Raw genomic sequence first — 19,529 nt, forward strand, 5'->3', positions numbered from 1 at the left:
GAAACTTTCAACTTTTCACCATTAAGTATAACGTTTGTTGTAGGATTGTTTTAGATACCCTGCATCCAATTAAGGAGGTTTCCTTCTTTTTGTAGTTGCAAAGAATTTACTGTTTTATCATGAGTGGCTGTTGAATTTTAGTGAATGTTTTACTGTGTTTATTTGGTATCATAAATTCTCTCCTTCAGTCAATTGTTGATTTATTTTCTACTGTTACATTGGGCTTCCCACGTGGTGCTAGCAGTAAAGAACCCACCTGCCAAAGCAAGAGATATAAGAGAAGCAGGTTTGATCCCTGGGTCAGGAAGATCTCCTGGAGAACGGTATGGTAACCCACTCCAGTATTCTTCTCAGACACGAATAAAGCGACTGAGCACTACTAGTTACACTAACCTTTTATTTCCTAGATAAGCTCAATGTGATCTTCATATGTTACTCTTTTTCAGTGTCTATTTCAGGATTCAATATACTAATATTTTGTTTAGCTCATGGCCTGATAATCTGTGCGGTGGCCCAGTGGGAGTACTTTGTGGAGATGGGACCAAAAGCAACCTGATAATTAGAAGCAAAGTTTGATTTCCACTTCCGGTCTGGGATCAGGGGTTCTGAATAGATGCTGGCTGAGGACTGAGTGTGGATGTCTTAAGCTCTGGATTACTACAGGAAAATGAAAGCTTCATTATCAACACCTTTTATATTCAGTACAAAGTTTAGTACATATTCAGTCCCAAAACTGAAACAGATCTTATTGCTTCATTTAAAAGTTTTAATTGTAGTGAGATAAAAACTTAATATGCGCAAGTAAATCTTTTTAACGTTTAGTTTGCTAGTTCACCTTACATAAACAATAATGAGCAAAAAGAAAAGTCCCACAGACCCCCAAAACACCTCTACAGAAAACTTTTCTATATTAATTCCATGTATGACTTTGAATCTTTCACTTTGGTTAGACCTAGATTGCTGAGGATGTTCTTCTCCAGTTCCAAATAACTCTCGTAGTCCATTTTCAACTCAGCCTCCAATTGTTCTTTTGACTTCTGAAACGTTTTCTGGTGGGGAGGAAAAAGCAAGTCATTTGTATGACAGCTAGAGATACCAAAGGCTAGAAGAGGCTATTTCCTTTTAAGATTTTGATGTGGACTTTTAAAGCCCTTATTGAAGTTGTGACAATGTTGCTTGTGTTTTATGTTTTGGTTTTTTTGGCTGTGAGGCATGTGGGATCTAGCTCCCCAGCCGGAGATAGAACCCCACACCTCCCTCCATTGGAAGGCAAAGTCTTAACCACTGGACCACCAGGGAAGTCCCATGGAAGGGACTTCCGTTATTTCTGAAGGGCTGGGCTGGCTGCTATTCTCCAGAAGGGCTTTGTGGGGCAGGGGGCAGGAGGGTGTCTCTTGCGTAGTCAGGGAGAGGGGCTGCTGACCCTGAACAGGAGGGGCACACATCAGCAGAGCAGTGTGTGCAGACTCAAGGTGTCTCCTCGTGGTGGAGCTGATCAAATTTTGTGATGGACTGGATGTGGGCTCTCAGGGGCAGAGGGAATCCAGGCTGGCCTATGAGCTCCTGCCACCGGTAGAGGGAAGAGCATGTTGAGAGGGGAGGGGAAAAACAACAAAGAGCATTTATTCTGCTGATTTACTCAACGCCACTTGCTGAATAATCTGAGTCATCTGTTTTGTTCTTTGATCTGTCAATGTTTGCATGAGTACTGTTCTGGCTTAGTTAGTATTTTAATTTAATTAGTTAATTAAATTTATTGTAGTATCTGCTAGGGCAGTCATTATGATTTTTAAGATTTTGTTTCTTCTCATCTGTGTCTCCTTTCAGATGAATTTACGATTACTTCATATTGGTATGTCATCCTGTGATTTTTTTTTAAAAAAATAATCTTATTTATTATTTCTTTTTGGCTGTGCCGGGTCTTCATTGCTACACAGGTTTTTCTCTACTTGTGGCAAGTGGGTGCTATTTTCTAGTTGCGGTGGCTTCTCTTGTTGCGGAGCACGGGCTCTAGGGCACATGGGCTTCAGTAGTTGTGGTGTGCAGGCTCAGTAGTTGTGGCGCTGGGGCCCTAGAGCACAGGCTCAATAGCTGCGGTGCAGGGCTCAGTCGCTCGGCGACATGTGGGATCTTCCCTGACCAGGGGCCGTGCCCGTGTCTCCTGCATTGGCAGGCAGACGCTTTACCACTGAGCCACAACAGAATCCCCCTGTGTTGGTTCTGCTTCTCCTCCTCCTGGCCTCTCCCCACCCTAATGTCTTCCTGGGCCTTCTGATCTCTTGTCACAAAACTGTCTTTGAGGATTTTATCGAGGGCACCACCACCATATTTTATTCTAGTTTCTTGAGAAACTTTTGCAAGAGGCATTTTCTTGTTTTCAGTTTTCACCATGCCTGAAGTTCCCTTCGACTTCCCCTGCTGTATTTGTGCCATATGTCTGCTTTTTCCCTCTTTTAATATCTCTGCTTCCTCAGATTCCTCATGTCTAATCACTGTAACCACATTATACCACTGTGAGTATTAAATGAAATATAAAAACATGCCAGGTCCTCAGAATGGTACATGGCACACAGTAAGCACTTAATAGGTGTTAACGACAATAACCAGTTCACAAAAAGAGCGGGACTTGATAGGGTAAGAGTAGAAAGATGTTATTCTCCTAACTTTTGTCCTTTGCCACATTCGTGACAGATTCTGTAGCATTTCCTACCACTTTTAGGTGTTAGGAATAGTGTTATTTTCAGATTATTTGAAGATCCAACCCAGCCCAGTATTTAAGTGAAGAACTGCAATGCCCACACTGCAATGCCCCCTGCGCACTTCCACTGGTTGCCTCCACAGGTTGCAGCACTTCGTTTAGAAAGTCCTTTGAGGATCTGATTTGAGCCTAGCCACTTTCAAGTTTCCACCTGACCCCAGGACAACTCACCCCCCTCACTCTGCCATCAGTACAAGTTCTTTGCTCACTGGTCCTCCACTAGTCTATCAGAGCTGTTCAAGCCAACCTCCTGCTTGCAGGCTTTCCAGCCATAGGAGTCAGGTCCCTGTCCCTGGGTTTCCTGTATTTTCCCTGGACAGTCTGCTCTGGTCCCTTGACAGTTCCTGGCCCTTGGATTTCTGTGGCTCACTGAGCCTCCCGCCAAGGGTATGAGGCCAATTGTCCATCCTCACCAGTAACCTGTCTCCAGCAGACCTTCCCTTGAAGGTCTCCTCGCAGAGTCTGGGTGGTATTGCAGGAGTAGGAATGGGGGATACACAGCCCTCCAATGCTTCTCTACAAAAAAAAACCCAAAAAACCTCTCTTCCAACCTCTTTCCCCATAACTCTTGCCTCCCTTGTGCAGCCTGGAGTGTGGGTCATTGACTAAGGGCTGCAGAATTGTTTTGAATTCTGAATGAATCACATGGAAACTACCGCTTGTTTTCTGCTTTGGGTCTCCAGCTGAAATTCCAGTTAAGAAAATTCCCATTTTGTGTGCTGTTAGAGCTGTAATTACTATTATTTTTCAATAAGTGAGTGGTATCCAGATTCAATGTTTGCCAAGAGACAGGTATATGATTACCCTCATATCTGTGGGTTGAAGTGCATAGCCTAATCTCTGCCAGCTGAGGGGGGCGCTCATGAAGACAGGCCTTGCTGGACGGATGTGTGATTATCCCCTGCCGTCTGTAATAACACTAATAGTGGACACATTAGCACTTCCCATCTGTCGGTTACTGGCTAAGTGCTGTAAATATTTAACTCATTTAATCCCCACGGCAATTGTCTGAGGCTGTTACAGTTTGTTCCCGTTTCTCCTATCATCAGCCATTGCTTGTAAGGAGATACTTCTGATGAACATTAGCTGTTTTTCCTTGGTGACTCTATTCACGTTCTAAATGTAACAGACGAGCCCCTTTAAATGTATGCATTTATCCACAGTCTAGTTCCAGAGAAAACTTGAGACATGGATGCTCTACTTTAAGGAGGGTACTATGTCAGATGGAAATGAAGTTACAAGAAGGAGGTGGAAAAGTTTTGGAAACACAGTTCCAAGTTGTAATGATTATTACAATATTTGAGCATTTTAGAAGTACTTCACATACAAATTATTATTATCTCATATGGATAATTAGCTGTCACTATGCTATTTAAACACTCCTAGGGGCTTCTCTGGTGGCTCAGTGGTAAAGAATCTTCCAGTCAATGCAGGAGACACGGGTTCATCCCTAGTCCAGGAAGATCCCACATGCTGTGGGGCAGCTAAACCTGTGTGCCACAACTATGGAGCCTGAGCTCTGGAGCCCAGAAACCGCAACTATTGAAGCCCTGGTGCCCTAGAGCCTATGCTCCACAACAAGAGCAGCCACTGCAATGAGAAGCCCACACACTCCAACTAGAGAGTAACCCCAGCTCTCCGCAATTAGAGAAAAGCCTGAGCAACAATGAAGACCGAGCATAGCCCTCCCCAGATTTTTTAATAAATAAATAAAGTAAAATTATAAAAAATAAATAAGTAAACACTCCTAGTAATTGTGGATGATTGCTGGTCTGGGGAAAGGTGGCAGGTAATCTCCCATGGCAGAAGTTCATCCAGTGTTCATGATCGTGTAAAAGAACAGACCAAGACCATTTTTTTTGTAGTAAACAAGGTCAATTAATTGGCTTTTTTTATACCTCATCACCACTAAACAATGTTTTGAAATGATACCTCTTCTGCTTTTGTTGCACTAATTTGTATCTAACAGTATGATAATGTTAATCTATTTGCTAATGCAATACATGAAAATATTTCCATATGCCTGTGTTTTTAATTGAGACCTAGGGTCTCACATGAGTAATTACATTGGGGGAGGCTATATATTTGGCTATAAGGAAACAGCAGGCAGTGATGAAATCGTTGGTGCCAAAAGGGCAAGGAAGGGAATAAGCAAGAGACAAGCAGAAATATGGACTGAGATGACCTCAAGTGAGAAAGAAAGAAGAGCTGAATTCACAGACTACTTAAAGCCCCCAATTCCACTGGTCAAGGGAAGACCAACAAAGTAAAATCACATCAGAGAGATTGAGAAAGAGGAGGGTAGGGGCTTCAGAGCTTTAGGTTCCTTTTTGGTAGAGTTTAAGAAGGATGTGTCTTACACCAAATTATCCTCAATCGCAAATTTCACAGTTCTAGTCTATTCCAGTAAAATTTATATCTATTCACTCATCTGTCTCTATATACTGTGCTGTGCGGTGTTAAACTGCTTCAGTCCTGTCTGAATCTTTGTGACCCCATGGACCATAGCCCACCAGGAGACCGTAACACACCAAGAATACTAGAGTGGCTTGCCACATCCTCTTCCAGGGGATCTTCCAGACCCAGGGATGGAGCCCATGTATGTACCTTACCTCTCCTGCACTGGCAGGTGGGTTCTGAGCCCCAGTGGCTCAGGGGAAAAGAATCCACCTGCAATTCAGGAGACTCAGGAGACAAAGCTTCCATCTCTGGGTTGGGAAGATCCCCTGGAGGAGGAAATGACAACCCACTCCAGTATTCTTGCCTAGAGAATCCCATGGACAGAGAGACCTGGTGGGCTATAGTCCATGGCGTCGCTAAGAGTCGGATGGGGCTGAGCAACAACTAGTAGCCACTATGCCCTCTATATACTAGCTCCCACTTAATGACAGTTTATTATTTGTCAGGTTACCTAACTGAAATCCCCACAGTAATCTTAAAAGGTTGTTACTAGTATTCCCATTTTAAAAACAAGAGAACCAAAACTCAGCAAAGATGCAAACCTTGCTCTAGATCTCATAGCTAGTAAGTGGTAGACATGAGATGTGAGCCCACATGTTCTAATTCACATTCCACTCTTTTTTACACTGTTTTAATGCATTATTCACTAAATGTTAAGTTTCTATGAAATGAAAGCATTCAAATTTTGAATCTCTGTATCCATATTGGTATTTAGATACCACCAAATCTAAAGGACTTTGAAATATAGAAAATTTCAGAAACTAAATTGGATAGAATCTCACTAGGTGTCCAATTGGTAGTTTGACTCACACTAAGCTAGGAAATCAGAGAACTGCCCTCTTGACTCCCATGAGAACAAGAGAAGAATTTAAAAAGGTACATTTTTTCTTTTGAATCTGTGGAATAAGCCAAACAAATATAATACTAGTGTTAGAGGAAAGCAATTTTGGTTTCTGAAATTTAACTTACAACTTTTTTCTTCTCCAGTTCCAGCTCCATTTCTTTCCTTTCCTGTTCACGAATATTTTTGCGCTGTTCTACATATTCCAGATGTTTGACTTCTCTTTCAAAGTAGTGGCTTATACTTGATACCTGTTAGAAATACAGGCCCCCCAAAAAAAAAAAAAATACAGGCCCATGAGAGGGGGGCTCACACAGAAGGCCCTATGTTCTTGACAAGGCTCAGGAAGAATGTCTGCTGCTTGTAAGTTATTAGCTAGATTGCCTGCTTTGGGATAAGGCCCAAAGCCCATTACCAGAGGAGCTAATTCATGGGCTACTGGGCTAAGGTTTAGGGACCTGCGAATTGGGGGATGGCAGAGAAGGAGTGGGACTGGAAGGAGAGAGGTGCAAAAAATTGCAATTTTGTAAGAGAAATATCCTCTTTTCCCTCCTTTCTCTCCTTCTCACTTTTAAGACTGAGGGAAGTTTTGCGTCATCAGTCAAACTTGGAAAACCCAGATGAGGATGTCAGTGGAAACCTAAAGGGGCTGGAAGCAGAGTTGAGTTCCTGGTCCCCTGGAGAGCTTAGCATGTGTGGGCAGAAGAATAGAAGCAGGGAAGGCATCAGAGACCTTGGGCAAGGTGACAAAAGAAGGGAGAGTTTTTTGCCTGCAAGTAACTAGGTTGATGTTGTTGGAACTTGCAACAGATTGCATTCTATATATTTAATGTTTGCTGTATCCATATTTATGTACTACTTATTGATCTTCTTTTTATACCATAACTATTAACACTGCTTGAAATGAAACCCCTGGGTGGTATGCATGGAGGGGAACACTGCCACTTCAGACCTGCAGTACACCTTGGTGCCTGCAGTACACCAAGCTGAGGAAGGATGAATGGAGGCCGGCAATGGAGAGATGCATAAAAATGTCAGCTGGGTCCTCTGGGAAGGGTATCACCAAAATAAGGGTCCCATGCTTTTGGCTTACAATCTGAAAATAACTTCTTATGATTATGAATCCCCAAATCAATTCTTCTCTGAATCTGGGCTTCATTTACTTGGCCTTTCTTTCATTGCATGCTTTTTTCCCCTCTAGCTTTAAGCCATTTATCTCATACAACAGGAATACATCCCTTCATTATTTTATTTTATATTGGAGCATAGTTGATTAACAATGTCGTGTTACTTTCAGATGCATAGCAAAGTATTTCAGCTACATGTATACATATATCTATTCTTTTTCAAATTCTTTTCCCATTTAGGTTAACATCCCCTTATTTTTGACTGCATGATTCTTTTATTTTCTTATAGAGCAAAAATACTGGTATTTCTGAACATAGTTCTAAAACATGTCTCAGCAGTATCTGATCACATAAATCCTCAAAGCCAAAAGTTACTAACCTCATTGGTTGAAGGGTGACTTAATGTCCAAGGAATTTCCAATATATGCAGTGTTCCATAATAATCAGCTATGGCTATAAATTGCTGCTTAGCTGAAAGTTTCAAAAAATGGGGAGAAAAAACAGCTCTGCAATCAGAAAGTCATCTTAGAGGTTAAATACATACTGCATTTTTGCTTTGTGGTTTCCCAAAGGACCTGTTGTGATTACAATAATCTTGGCATCTTCATCAGACCTTCACAACTGGAGATCATAATAACACACGAAAGACAATTTTTCCAGTTGGTGAAATGAAGGCTGAGACCCTGAGCCTTCCTCAGCCACCCTGCTCATCCCCAATCATGTTTTCTTATCCTCTACTTAAGGACTGTGACTCCCAGGTGAGGTTGACCCTCTCTGACTGGATCCATGGCAGATTTGAGAAGGAAACAGGCACAATACATGGAAGATTTTCACAGAAAAATCATGATGCCAATTTTCACCAGACAGTAAGGGCTAAAGGATGCCATTATCCAGATGAATTTCAAATACAGCCAAAACCAGTTTTCTTATTACAGAAACAAATTGCTCCTTTTGGTCATTTTGAATGGATATAAAACACAAGCGTATTTGAGAATTTTAATTTCTTATCTCAACTTTTTTTTCCTCCTTTTCAGAAGGTCTGGTTCACATTGCTAAATCCTAGAATTGTAATCCCTGTAGGTATGCAAAAGCAATGTTTTGCAACAAATACGGGAAAACACATTTTCGTGACACATACAGTCAGGTAGTAGCCAGACTCTGACACCCTAGAAATCCTGAAGACTGTGTTTCTAAACCTCATGTTTCTCCTGAGAAAATGACAATTTTATGCCTGTGCATCTCTGGAAACAAAGGGAAACTTCTTTTAAATAAGGCAAAGTATATACTTTATATAAGTATAAAGCATACTTATATATATATATAGTATATAAATACTATATATAAGTATATATATAAGTACATATACTATATATATATAAAGAATATAAGTATATACTAAGTATATACTTAGTCTGGGTAGAAAGTATTACTTGGGTGAAATAGAGAAACTTAGATAAAGGACATAAATTACTTTTCTATTGACATGTTCTTGAATTTCTGCTTGCTCTGTTATACATTATTTTTTCCTCACAGTTAAGTTCAAAAGTTATAGTTTAAATAGATATATGACCTCACAGAGTCACTGAGATTTCATGAAAAGAACTGCTTGATATTATCCAGGGGAAAGCCATAAAAGTGATAAAATATCGAACATTTGTGACATAAAAGAAGATTAAAGATACAGAACTTATTCAATTTGAAAAAGAAGCAGCAAAAGGTAGCAAGGATTTAGGGTTCACCCCGTGATTTAGGGACCCAGAAAGGGTGACAAGGATGCTTTTCATTGTGTGGTTCAAAATCAGCCCCTGCCTGACATACTAAAATGTGTCTCAGAAATAACTGATGAAGAAACTAGTGAAACTCAGGTTGTAACCAAAATTTGAGTAGAAGAGGGAAGGGAAAGGAAGTGCCGTGATGGGAAGGGAGGTGGTGGGATGGGGAGAAAAAACTTGAGAAGCAACATCAGAGGCTTTCCAGATGAATGTCAAAATGTCCCTCGCCCAAAAAAGGCAAAATGACTTTGCTCCTTTAATCAGAGTTAACATACCAGAAAAGGTCCAGGGTTTGATGTACATGATCATGGTTATACAGATGTTTTGGGACTGCGCTGGTTCATGAGTTTTCTCAAGAAGGTCCCAGATGTCGACGTATCCATCTTCTCGGCCAATGTAGAAGACTCCAGGCCGGGTCAGGGACCAGTGCCCTGAGGTGTACCTTTTTGGCGCACAGCATGACTGAAGGAGGGGTCCGGTCTAAAATTAAAAACAAAAGTTCTTGTCATTATCTGAGGGGTATTCACAAGGCTTTTTGTTTTTAGACTAAAACTCAGATAGCTATGATCATACAACAGCAGAATTATGCCTACTCAGAAGTTCTTTGTTTTCCCTATAGGGTTTTTATATATGTGGGCTCTTTTCTTTCTTGTATATTTTTACAGCAGTTTTTTCTTATTTTAGTGACTTTTTAGGAAAGATCAAATTTTCTAATTGAGCTACTGATGGTTCTAACTCAACTGTTCCTAAAGCCCATTGCTATTTGTTTGGAGACTGGTGGACACCGGATGAGTAAAGATTATAAATTATAGATTGTAAGATTATAAATTTTGCTTATATCTTTATTTTCCTGTCAGGTGCCTACTCACCATGGAACAGCTCTGGTATTCAGGAAAAGGAATGAACAGTCAGTTATGTGAGCTGCATCCAGTAGTTTATGAATATTTAGGGGAGAGATTTTGGACCACCAATGCAACATAATAAGATCATTTCTCTTCTCTGCTGTGGGGTACTTTGCCTTCTTCGGAGGGTTTTCATAGAGACCGAAGATCAAAATGCATTCATTCTCTTCCCTCCATCATGCTCTACCTGGCAACTAGGTGGACACCTTTACTTACTTATGTCTTCCGGGACTAACCTAAGCTATGGAGCTGCCTCCTACCCTCCCAAACATGCAAACAAAGGCTTCTTGTGGGGAACAAACATCCCTAATTCATGGACTCCTTACAGGAGACACTCCAATCTGTTCTTGCTCAGTTACTTCAGTTTCTGTGGATAACCAGGCTCTTGACCCAAGTCTTTGGACAATCTTGGCTTAATTTCTTTTTTCTTTAACTGAAAAACTAATACTTGCTTGTTGTAAAGAAAAAAAAAAATCATACCAAAGTACATTGGTACAAAGTAGAAGTCCTTTTCTGGAAGGACACTTAAGGAGATCCCAACTTTTTTCAATGACAAACTTGTACATATATCACACACAATTTTTTTGAGTATTCATGTAAGTTAGGGTCCCAGAAATAAAAGGGAAAAGTGTTAGGTCAAGAAATATATATATTACAGATGTGAAACTCATATATATATATATATATTTTTTTTTCCCCCTCCAGATTTTGATAATTCTCTTAAGTAGCTCATGAAAGGGACACATCATACTGATTTTCCCACATTCCTGCTTCACTCAATTTTACCAGTCTTTCTAGGTTTTGGCAGTTTAGCTTCTGACTATCTGGATCCAGGCCCTGTCCTAAATCCTGACCATCACATTCTTGGCACTGCCTCATCCTGACCTCTGCATATCTCTGTCTGCCTGGTGATAGATCCCTTAGATTTCTTACTTCCACTTTTTGGTGACAAGTTGCCTAGTGCAGGAGCAAAGATGATAGACCCATTGCTTCTCCTTGGGCTTCATACAAATCCCATCTGGTATTTTAAGGGAAGGGGAAAAACATAAACCAAGTGAACAGCTCACAACATATATTTAGAAGAAAACACTGGTTTCAGAGAACAAAAGACTTGTAAATGTTTCCTGCCCTCAGGGAAGAAAAGCAAATGGTTGTGTTTTCCAAAGGCTTGTATTGGTTCTGCTGACAGGCTGGGGCCCAGGCCATCTGTTCTAATATTTCTAAAAAGCGTCCCAAAGGCATTTTATGTCAGAACAGTCTGTTGTTCCAATTGTTTTTCTGTATAATAAAGGACCACACACCTACTCCTCCATTTTGCAGGCAACTTACCATAATACCTTCTTTCCAGATGGCCACGTTCCAACCCCCAACAGTGAGGATAATGTCCTTGTAGAAAGGTGACCTCTGAACGGTGTGGACAGCTCCATCATGGACTGTGTAGAGGCTCACGGGCTTCTTTGCTGTTGGAGTGGAAAAGGCCATTTCATCTTTCGTAACACTGTTTACATTCCTACAATGAAGAATGGGCAGATCTCCGATGGACAGATAGGTCCCCATTAATGAGGTCAGAGAGTGGAGAACCAGAGGTCAGTTGGGGTGAATCAATCTGTCAAGGGACAGCTCCTCCGCTTTTTATGGAAAGTCCAGGGAAATTCCCATCAAAGCCACTTTGCAGGCTCAAAGGAACACTTTCCGTTCTTCTTCATCTACTCATTTAGTAATCCATCACTTAGTCAGTGTTATAGATTGTTAGTCAATAAATATTTGTGGATTGTTTGTAAGTACCAGGTACTATGGATGGCTGGGTAAACAATGGTTAATAAACAAACATGATCTGCCCTCTCATAACTTAAAATCCAGTGGAAAGACAGATACTCCACAAACAAATCCCAAGGTATATAATAAGAAAATGTGAAATGTATTATGAAGGAAAAAATATCACAAGAAAAAATAACAAGGGACATTTGTAATGTAGACTGAATGGTCAGGAAAGGATTCTCTGAAGGTGAGCCGTTTAGACCTGAGTTTGGCACGGGAAGATTTTGGTGTGAAGTAGCATTCCAGACAGAAGGAATAATACACAACAGAGTCCTGGGAAGTGTTTAGAGCATCTATAATTTTGAGGAAGGCAATAGAACTGGAGTCTGATAATCCAGAAAGTGAAGAGAAACTAAAGAGCCTCTTGATGAAGGTGAAAGAAGAGAGTGAAAAGGCTGGCTTAAAACTCAACATTCAAAAAACGAAGATCATAGCATTCAGTCCCATCACTTCATGGCAAATAGGTGCGGAAACAATGGAAACAGTGACAGATTTTTTCTTGGACTACAAAATCACTGCAGACAATGACTGTGGCCATGAAATTAAAAGACGCTTGCTCCTTAGAAGGAAAGCTATGACAAACATAGACAGTATATTAAAAAACAGAGACATCACTTTGCTGATAAAGGTCCGTCTAATCAAAGCTATGATTTTTCCATTAGTCATGTACGGATGTGAGAGTTGGACCATAAAGAAGGCTGAACGCTGAAGAATTGATGCTTTCAAACTGTGGTGCTGGAGAAGACTTTTGAGAGTCCCTTGGACAGCAAGGAGATCAAACCAGTCAGTCCTAAAGGAAATCAATCCTGAATATTTGTTGGAAGGACTGATACTGAAGCTAAAGCTCCAGTACTTTGGCCACCTGATGTGAAGAGCTGACTCATGGAAAAGACTCTGATGCTGGGAAAGATTGAAAGCAGGAGGAAAAGAGGGTGTCAGAGGATGAGATGGTTGGATGGCATCACCAACTCAATGGACATGAGTTTGAGTGAACTCCAGGAGATAGTGAAGAATAGGGAAGCCTGGCATGCTACAGTCCACAGGGTCACAAAGAGTTGGACACAACTGAGCAACTGAACAACAACAATTGATAATCCCAGGGTGAAACATAGGAAGCAAATGAAGACCTGGTGAGTCCAGGTGCTGCCCAGAGCCTTATTAGGAAAAGCATTTAGATTACATTCTAAGTATAATGTGATTTAATGAGTCCTTTAGGGCTAGAAGATGATCTGATTGATATATGAAATGATTCTCTGACTGCTGTGGGAAGAATAGAGCAGAGGAGATAAAAGCAAAGAGGGGACACCATGGGAGGTGATTGCTGCAGTTATGGCGAGAAAGGATGGTGACTTGAATGAAGATGCAAGGGAAGAGTGGATAATCAAAGAAATATTTGTGAGCTAGAGTTGACAGGAGGGGTGAAAGAGATGAAGTGCTGAGAATGACAGCCAGGTTTCTGGTAAGAGCAACAGGCTCATTGTACTTTCCATTCATTGCCACTGGGAAGACTAGAGGATGAGCTGGTTTGGATATTAAATGATGACCTCCCCTTTGTCTCTGTCCTGGGCACCAGGGTACTCCTGCTCCCCTGGTCTGTCTCCTCCGCTGTGGCTTGGTTTCCTCTCCCCCGGCCTGGCTTTGGAGCCGGCTGCTCCTCCCGCCTTGCTGCCCACACCCACAAGTCCCAGGGATGGCCCTAAAAATATGTGCCTGTCTAGGTCAAACTACAGTGTGTAGCTGCTTTGTACTGAAACCACCAACTTACTCTGAATCTCAACATAATAATAACTACATGAAGGTTCGATTTTTTTTTTCTCTCAGGACACCAACGTAACATTAAGCAGAATATCTTAACATTATTAAGATAATAATAATCTTTCAAAAAGCTGACACAATGTCAAAGAGATTTTTGTCCATTCATGTTCACAGAAGCATTATTTGCAATACTGAAAAGGTAGAAGCAACCCAAATGTCCATTAATGGAAGAATGGATAAGCAGAATGTGGTATACCCATACAATGGAGTATTATTCATCCTTTAAAAGCAAGGGAATTCTGACATATGTTGCAACATGAATGAAAATTGACTATATTATTTTAAGGGAAATAAGCCAGTCACAAAGAGGCAAATACTGTATGATTCCACTGACACGAGGTACTTATGACAGTCACATTCATAGGGATAGAAAGTATAAAGGTGGAGGCCAGGGGCTGAGAGGAAAGAGGAGTGGGAGCTAGTGTTTAACCAGAACAGAGTTTCAGTTCCACAAGATGAAAAGAGTCTGGAGACCAGCTGCACAACAGTGTAAATATACTTGACACCATGGAACTATACTGAAAAAATGGTTAACATGTTAAATTTCTTGTTTATGTATAATTTTATCTCAATTTAAAAATTACTTGAAAAACTTATAAAGTATAAATTTCACTGTAGCTCTTCTAAGTTAAAAACAAACAAACAAAAAGGCCAGTTTTCCTCTAACCAAAGCTCCATCTTGAAGACAGCAGAGAAGACTTATTTCTAAGGCCATCTTGAAGTGATCTGGAAGATTCCTGGGAAGGCAGGAGATCCCTGGAAACCAGCAGCTTTCTTATTGCTGATGCTGTATTTCTAGATCCTGGTTTTGTCCTTGTTGAGCTGGGATTTCCTATACCATCTCACTCTGTGAACAGGGCTATCCAGGAGTCTAGAAGCCCTCTGCAAAATTTAATGATCACCAGTGATAGGAATATAGATAACCATCAAGGTTGGTGCTTTATTTTTTTTTCCAGTTTTTTTTTTTAATTATAGTTTTTTTTTCATTTATTTTTATTAGTTGGAGGCTAATTACTTTACAATATTGTAGTGGTTTTTGCCATACATTGACATGAAGGTTGGTGCTTTAACATGTTGAATGTTCTCGGCCCATATAACTTTTCCTTCCTTTTGTCCTTTGAAAGACCTTAGTGCCATTCAGCAGTAAATGGAGCTGGCCTTAAGTTATTCAATGAAATGCCAGAGCCCCCAGTCAGGTAAGAAACTTAAACAAATGAAACAGTAGTTCCCAGAGTCATTATCTAAAGAAGGATTTAGCATCCTGATGGGGTTAAGCACAGACAGGTTAAGGGGTTCAAATCCACAGTGTTGCTGTGAGAATTAAATGAGTTAATCCATGGCAAGTACTGGGAAGAGTGTCTGACACATGACATGTGCCAACTTGTGAGTTGAGTACATGAGATGATTATGTCAACTGTCATCATCATCAGATACATCAGCCTGTATTTCTTGGGTCATCTGGAAGCCTTGTTTGATTATGACTTCTTCATCACACATAGCTCAGGCAGGGTAATCCATCTTTCAGAAGTTTCTTCTCAGAAGAAGAAACTCTCCTTCTTGCCTTGCATATTTGAATTTGGGGCAGATCAAGAGAAAATGGGTCCTAGTAATTGCCTCATCTTTACTCAGGAAATATCCATGCTCTTTATGAATGCCATTGGGCTGGTAACTCCCAAGGAAAACACTGCCAGTTCACAGAATGTAAGGCATTTAATTTACAGTTCAGCACCTCTACACATCGACAGTGCCTGAACTTCAACCATTATCTAATGGGAATAAGTGTCATTTGACTTTCCATGTTGCAAAATCCTTGATTGGTAATTTTAAAGTATTAAAGTAAGAAGATGATTTTAAAATGCCCTTTAAGTAGGTGGTTAGAGCTCTATCTCTCTTTTTTTGGAATGAACTAAATGCCAAGAAATTAAAAACAATTTCTCTTTTACTTTTCCACTCATATCCCACTGGTCACAAAGCCCTGGCATGTTTCTCTCTAAATCTCTCCCTCTTGAATTTCTTCTTCTGTCCATCCTCATCACCCTGCCTGCACATCAGTCCTCTCCATTCCTCATCTAGGCTATTGCAACTGGTCATCCTGCTTCCATTAGAAGACCCACCAATAAATTAATCCAACCCCTGCTCTCCTGACAGAGTGACTTTCTGATCATATTGATGGTACTAGGATGAGGTCCATGGCTTAGTGAGGCACTCAAGGCTCTTTGCCATCTAGACCCAAACGTCCTTCCCGGAGCCTTTCCTGCCGCTGTCGTCCTCTCTACTGCTATGCTTCGGCCAGGAGGGCTCCCTGTTTCCTGCTTGTCCACTGCTCTTCTGAGTTTCTGTGTTTTTGCATTTGTTCCTCTTTCTACCTGGAATGTCTTTCTCCATCTGAAAATTTGAAATCTACTCTTTAAGACCCAGCTCAACTGTATCTCTCTATGGTGGGGCCTTTCTTTTTTTTTTTTCAAACTTTTTATTTTGTATTCTGGTATAACCAATTAGGGCTTCCCCAGTGGCTTGGCGGAAAAGAATCTGTCTGCAATGCAGGAGATACAGGTGATGCGGGTTTCATCCCTGGGAGCTTGGGAAGCTCCCCTGCAGAAGGAAATGGCAATCTACTCTAGTATTCTTGCCAGGAAAATTCCATGGTCAGAGGAGCCTGGCAGGCTGTGGTCCAAGGGGCCACAAGAGTCGGACATGACTGAAGTGACTTAGCATGCATAGCCAATTAACAAACAATGTTGCAACAGTTTTAATGAACAGTAAAGGGATCCAGCCATACATACACATCTATCTGTTCTCCCCCAAACTCCCTGTAGGGCCTTTTCTTAACCACCCAAGAGAGTTGGTCCCTTTGTGGGATTCCATGTCACTCTGTGTTTGCTGCCAGCCACAGCAGCAATGACAGGGTAATGTCATCATTCGTTTATGTGGCTGACTTCCAATAAATCAGCGATTTCCTTTGAGAAATTATCTTGTTTATCTTTGTATCCCTAGTGCCTGGCACATAGTAGATTCTCAGTAATGATGTGATGAATGAATGAAAGTAAGAACAAACATCAAAGAGGTATAAACATAAAGCTTTTGGCTTTTAAGTTTATTGTCACTGGCTCTGTAGATGGAATACGACTCATTTAAAATAAATAGCTCAACCTGTTTGCCATGGGCTACCTTAAAAGCAGTTTAGGGTAAGCCTCCAAGAAAATCTGAGACCAGGAGGAACCCATGTCCATCTGTGTACAACCAAGTCATGGTGTCACAAAATGAGTCACTGCCTCAGCTTGTATCCCAGGGTGTGGAGGAGACTGTTACCATGTACTAGTGTGCCTGGCCTGCAGCACATGCACTACTAACATTCATGAATTAGTAAATAAATAGAAACAGAATCAGCCTAAAAGTAGTTGAATGTAATTCACTATGTTATATTATACTCAGTATATAATGTTGAATTCAACCTTAAATCATGGACTTGAAAATGACTGGAAAATGGGAAATCAGTCTCGGTTCTACATGCACTTGACTCTTTTTTAAGTCATATCCAATCCTCTCTCAATGCCCCACTCTTGTTAATAACACATATTTAGGTCTCTAGGCAGGAGACTTGTGTAAGAAAAGTAGGAATGCCTTTGTTTCCAGATGAAAATGACCACCCTGGAGGCAATGCTGATGAAGCTGATTTCGAAGGTCTAAGGCAGACACTAGCCTGTAGAACCAGACTCATAAGTGAAGATTAAGGTGGGGATCTGAGCCCCAACAGCTGTCCCCTGCAGGCGGTAGCTCTGACCTCTGGACCTCAATCACTCGCACATAGGTCCATCTGCTCCATCCACCCACAGGACTGACTAGACCCCCTCTGCAAACCAAGCCTCATTGCTTCTTCTCACTGCTCCACAGGGTTCAAGTGGTTCCAGGAGCTGGAACCTTCCTTCCTTCCTTCCTTCCTCTTCCTTATCTCATGGTTATTCCATACTCTGAAAAATAGGTCAAATATATGCTCATGCCATGATAAAATCCAAAGCATTAAAGCAAGTGGTTGTAATTGTAGTGTGCTCCAAGGCTCTGAACTTTGGTGGGGGAACTTTGCTTATTAGTGGTGGTGGTTTAGTCACTAAGCCATGTCCAACCGTTGCAACCCCATGGACTGTAGCCTGCCATGCTCCTCGGTCCATAGGATTTCCCAGGCAAGAATACTGGAGTGGGTTGCCATTTCCTTCTCCAGGGGATCTTCCCAACCCAGGGATTGAACCAGTCTCTTGCGTCTCCTGCATTTGGTAGGCGGATTCTTGAGCCAGCAGGGAAGCCTGAATCATTGACTCTGATTCTTGTTCATACCTGGGTGTGACCCTCATACCTCTGTTCAGCTGCCCAGAGTCTGGGCCTAGGATCAGGGGAACACATGGACACCACTAGTCCCAGCCCCTAGAGTTACTTCTCCGTTACAGTGCTGAGGTCTTCAAGATCATGGTGAATTTCACCTTGACTCAGGTTTTCCACACTGCTGAAGTACTGAAACAGCATTGTTGTTTTAAAATTGAATTGTCCAAGAGTCTCCATAATTTAAGCACCAACAGATTAGTGCTCCTCAAATTCTTGTGTGAAAACAAATCACCTGGAGAATTTTATTAAAATCTGTATTTAGATTCAGTAGGCCTGGGGTAGCATCCTGTTTTTCTAACAAGCTCCTAGGTGACAATGGTGTGGCTTATCTGAAGCCCTCACTTTAATAGCAAGTGTAGGGTCAGAACCTCACATGCCTTCCCTCGCGTAAGGCAGGCCAGGGCTCCTCAGTGCTTCGGGAGGGAAGGCATAGAGAACAGACTTATGGACATGGTGGGGGGAGGAAGAAGAGGGTGGGATGTTTGGAGAGAATAACATGGAAACATGTACATTTCCATATGTAAAATAGGTAGCCAATGAGAATTTGCTGTGTGACTCTTTAACAACCTAGATGGGAAGGATGGGGAGGGAGGTGCGAGGGAGGTTCAAGAGGGAAGGGACATAGGCATACCTATGGCTGATTCATGTTGATGTTTGGCAGAAACCAACACAATATTGTTGACCAATTATCTTTCAATTAAAAATAAGTGAATTGAATTATTGAAAAATTATAGGAAACATATAGAAACAATAAAGAAGAAAAAAACCTTACCCATAAATCGGCCAGTTTCAGGGTCTCTTTCCATTTTCCAATCTGTGTATATCACTTCACCTTCCTAAAAACACGACAGGTTCCCGATGAGTACACTGACAACTTAAGAGACAAAAAACCTCACATTCATGTGCTAAGACTGATTGCAACCCAAACACAAAGCAGCAGGTTGATTTAATCAAATGACAATTTGGTGCAGTGAGGGTGATGGGGAAAGGTTCAAAAATGATTACTTGATTTTATATTAAACAAACAAATGAATTTGTTGAGCTTTTATCTGCACACAGTGATTGGGAGAACACAGGCAATTATGAAGATAATTTAGCTACACAAAGTCCAACTGCTGGGTTTCCAGAGTCTGTTGTTAACAGAAAATTGTCCCAATGGATGGAAAGCTCCAGAAGGGGAGGGATCTCCTCTGGTTTATTCAGCGATTTGTTCTCAGCATGTTACAAAATAATCGTGCAATAAGAGAGAAAGAGGAAATAAGTATTCATCATATTGTACACATCATCTTTGAATGCTGAGAACAGGAAACAGAGTTACAACCAAACAACATAACAAGTAACATATATTCCAGTTCTATTTATGGCCATTTTAAGGAGAAGAGAAGACAAAGGAACCTGGTGTAAATAAAAGGCAGAAATTACCGCTCAGAAGAGAAAGACAGAACCAGTGAATGACAGAGATGGGGAAAGGTTTAGAGAAAAAATTTAGTCTCATGCCACTATCCTATAGATGCAAAACCCAGACATATTCTCCTAATCTCATTTTTTTTCACCAGATAATAAGAGGAAAACACAGAGAAGGGTGTATCAAAAAATGAGTTAAGAGGACTCAGAGAAGGGGATGGATTGGGATTATAGGTGAGGGAGGGGAGATGGAAAAAC

General features: G+C 41.1%; 1 protein-coding gene across 1 annotated transcript in view; it reads right to left on the minus strand.

Annotated features, from left to right (window-relative positions):
- Positions 1–748: 748 nt before the first annotated feature.
- The window catches only part of DNAI3 (dynein axonemal intermediate chain 3), an 80,228-nt gene continuing 61,447 nt past the window's right edge, over positions 749–19,529 (minus strand). The window contains exons 18-23 of the mRNA XM_043460798.1: positions 18,640–18,703; positions 11,190–11,320; positions 9,234–9,438; positions 7,566–7,657; positions 6,188–6,310; positions 749–1,049 (exon numbers count right to left, since the gene is read on the minus strand). Of these exons, the coding sequence (XP_043316733.1) occupies positions 906–1,049; positions 6,188–6,310; positions 7,566–7,657; positions 9,234–9,438; positions 11,190–11,320; positions 18,640–18,703 (759 nt within the window). The 3' untranslated portion in view covers positions 749–905. The remainder of the gene's footprint in view (positions 1,050–6,187; positions 6,311–7,565; positions 7,658–9,233; positions 9,439–11,189; positions 11,321–18,639; positions 18,704–19,529) is intronic.

Source organism: Cervus canadensis, chromosome 2 (genome assembly GCF_019320065.1).
Source record: "Cervus canadensis isolate Bull #8, Minnesota chromosome 2, ASM1932006v1, whole genome shotgun sequence".
NCBI classification, from domain to species: Eukaryota; Metazoa; Chordata; class Mammalia; order Artiodactyla; family Cervidae; genus Cervus; species Cervus canadensis.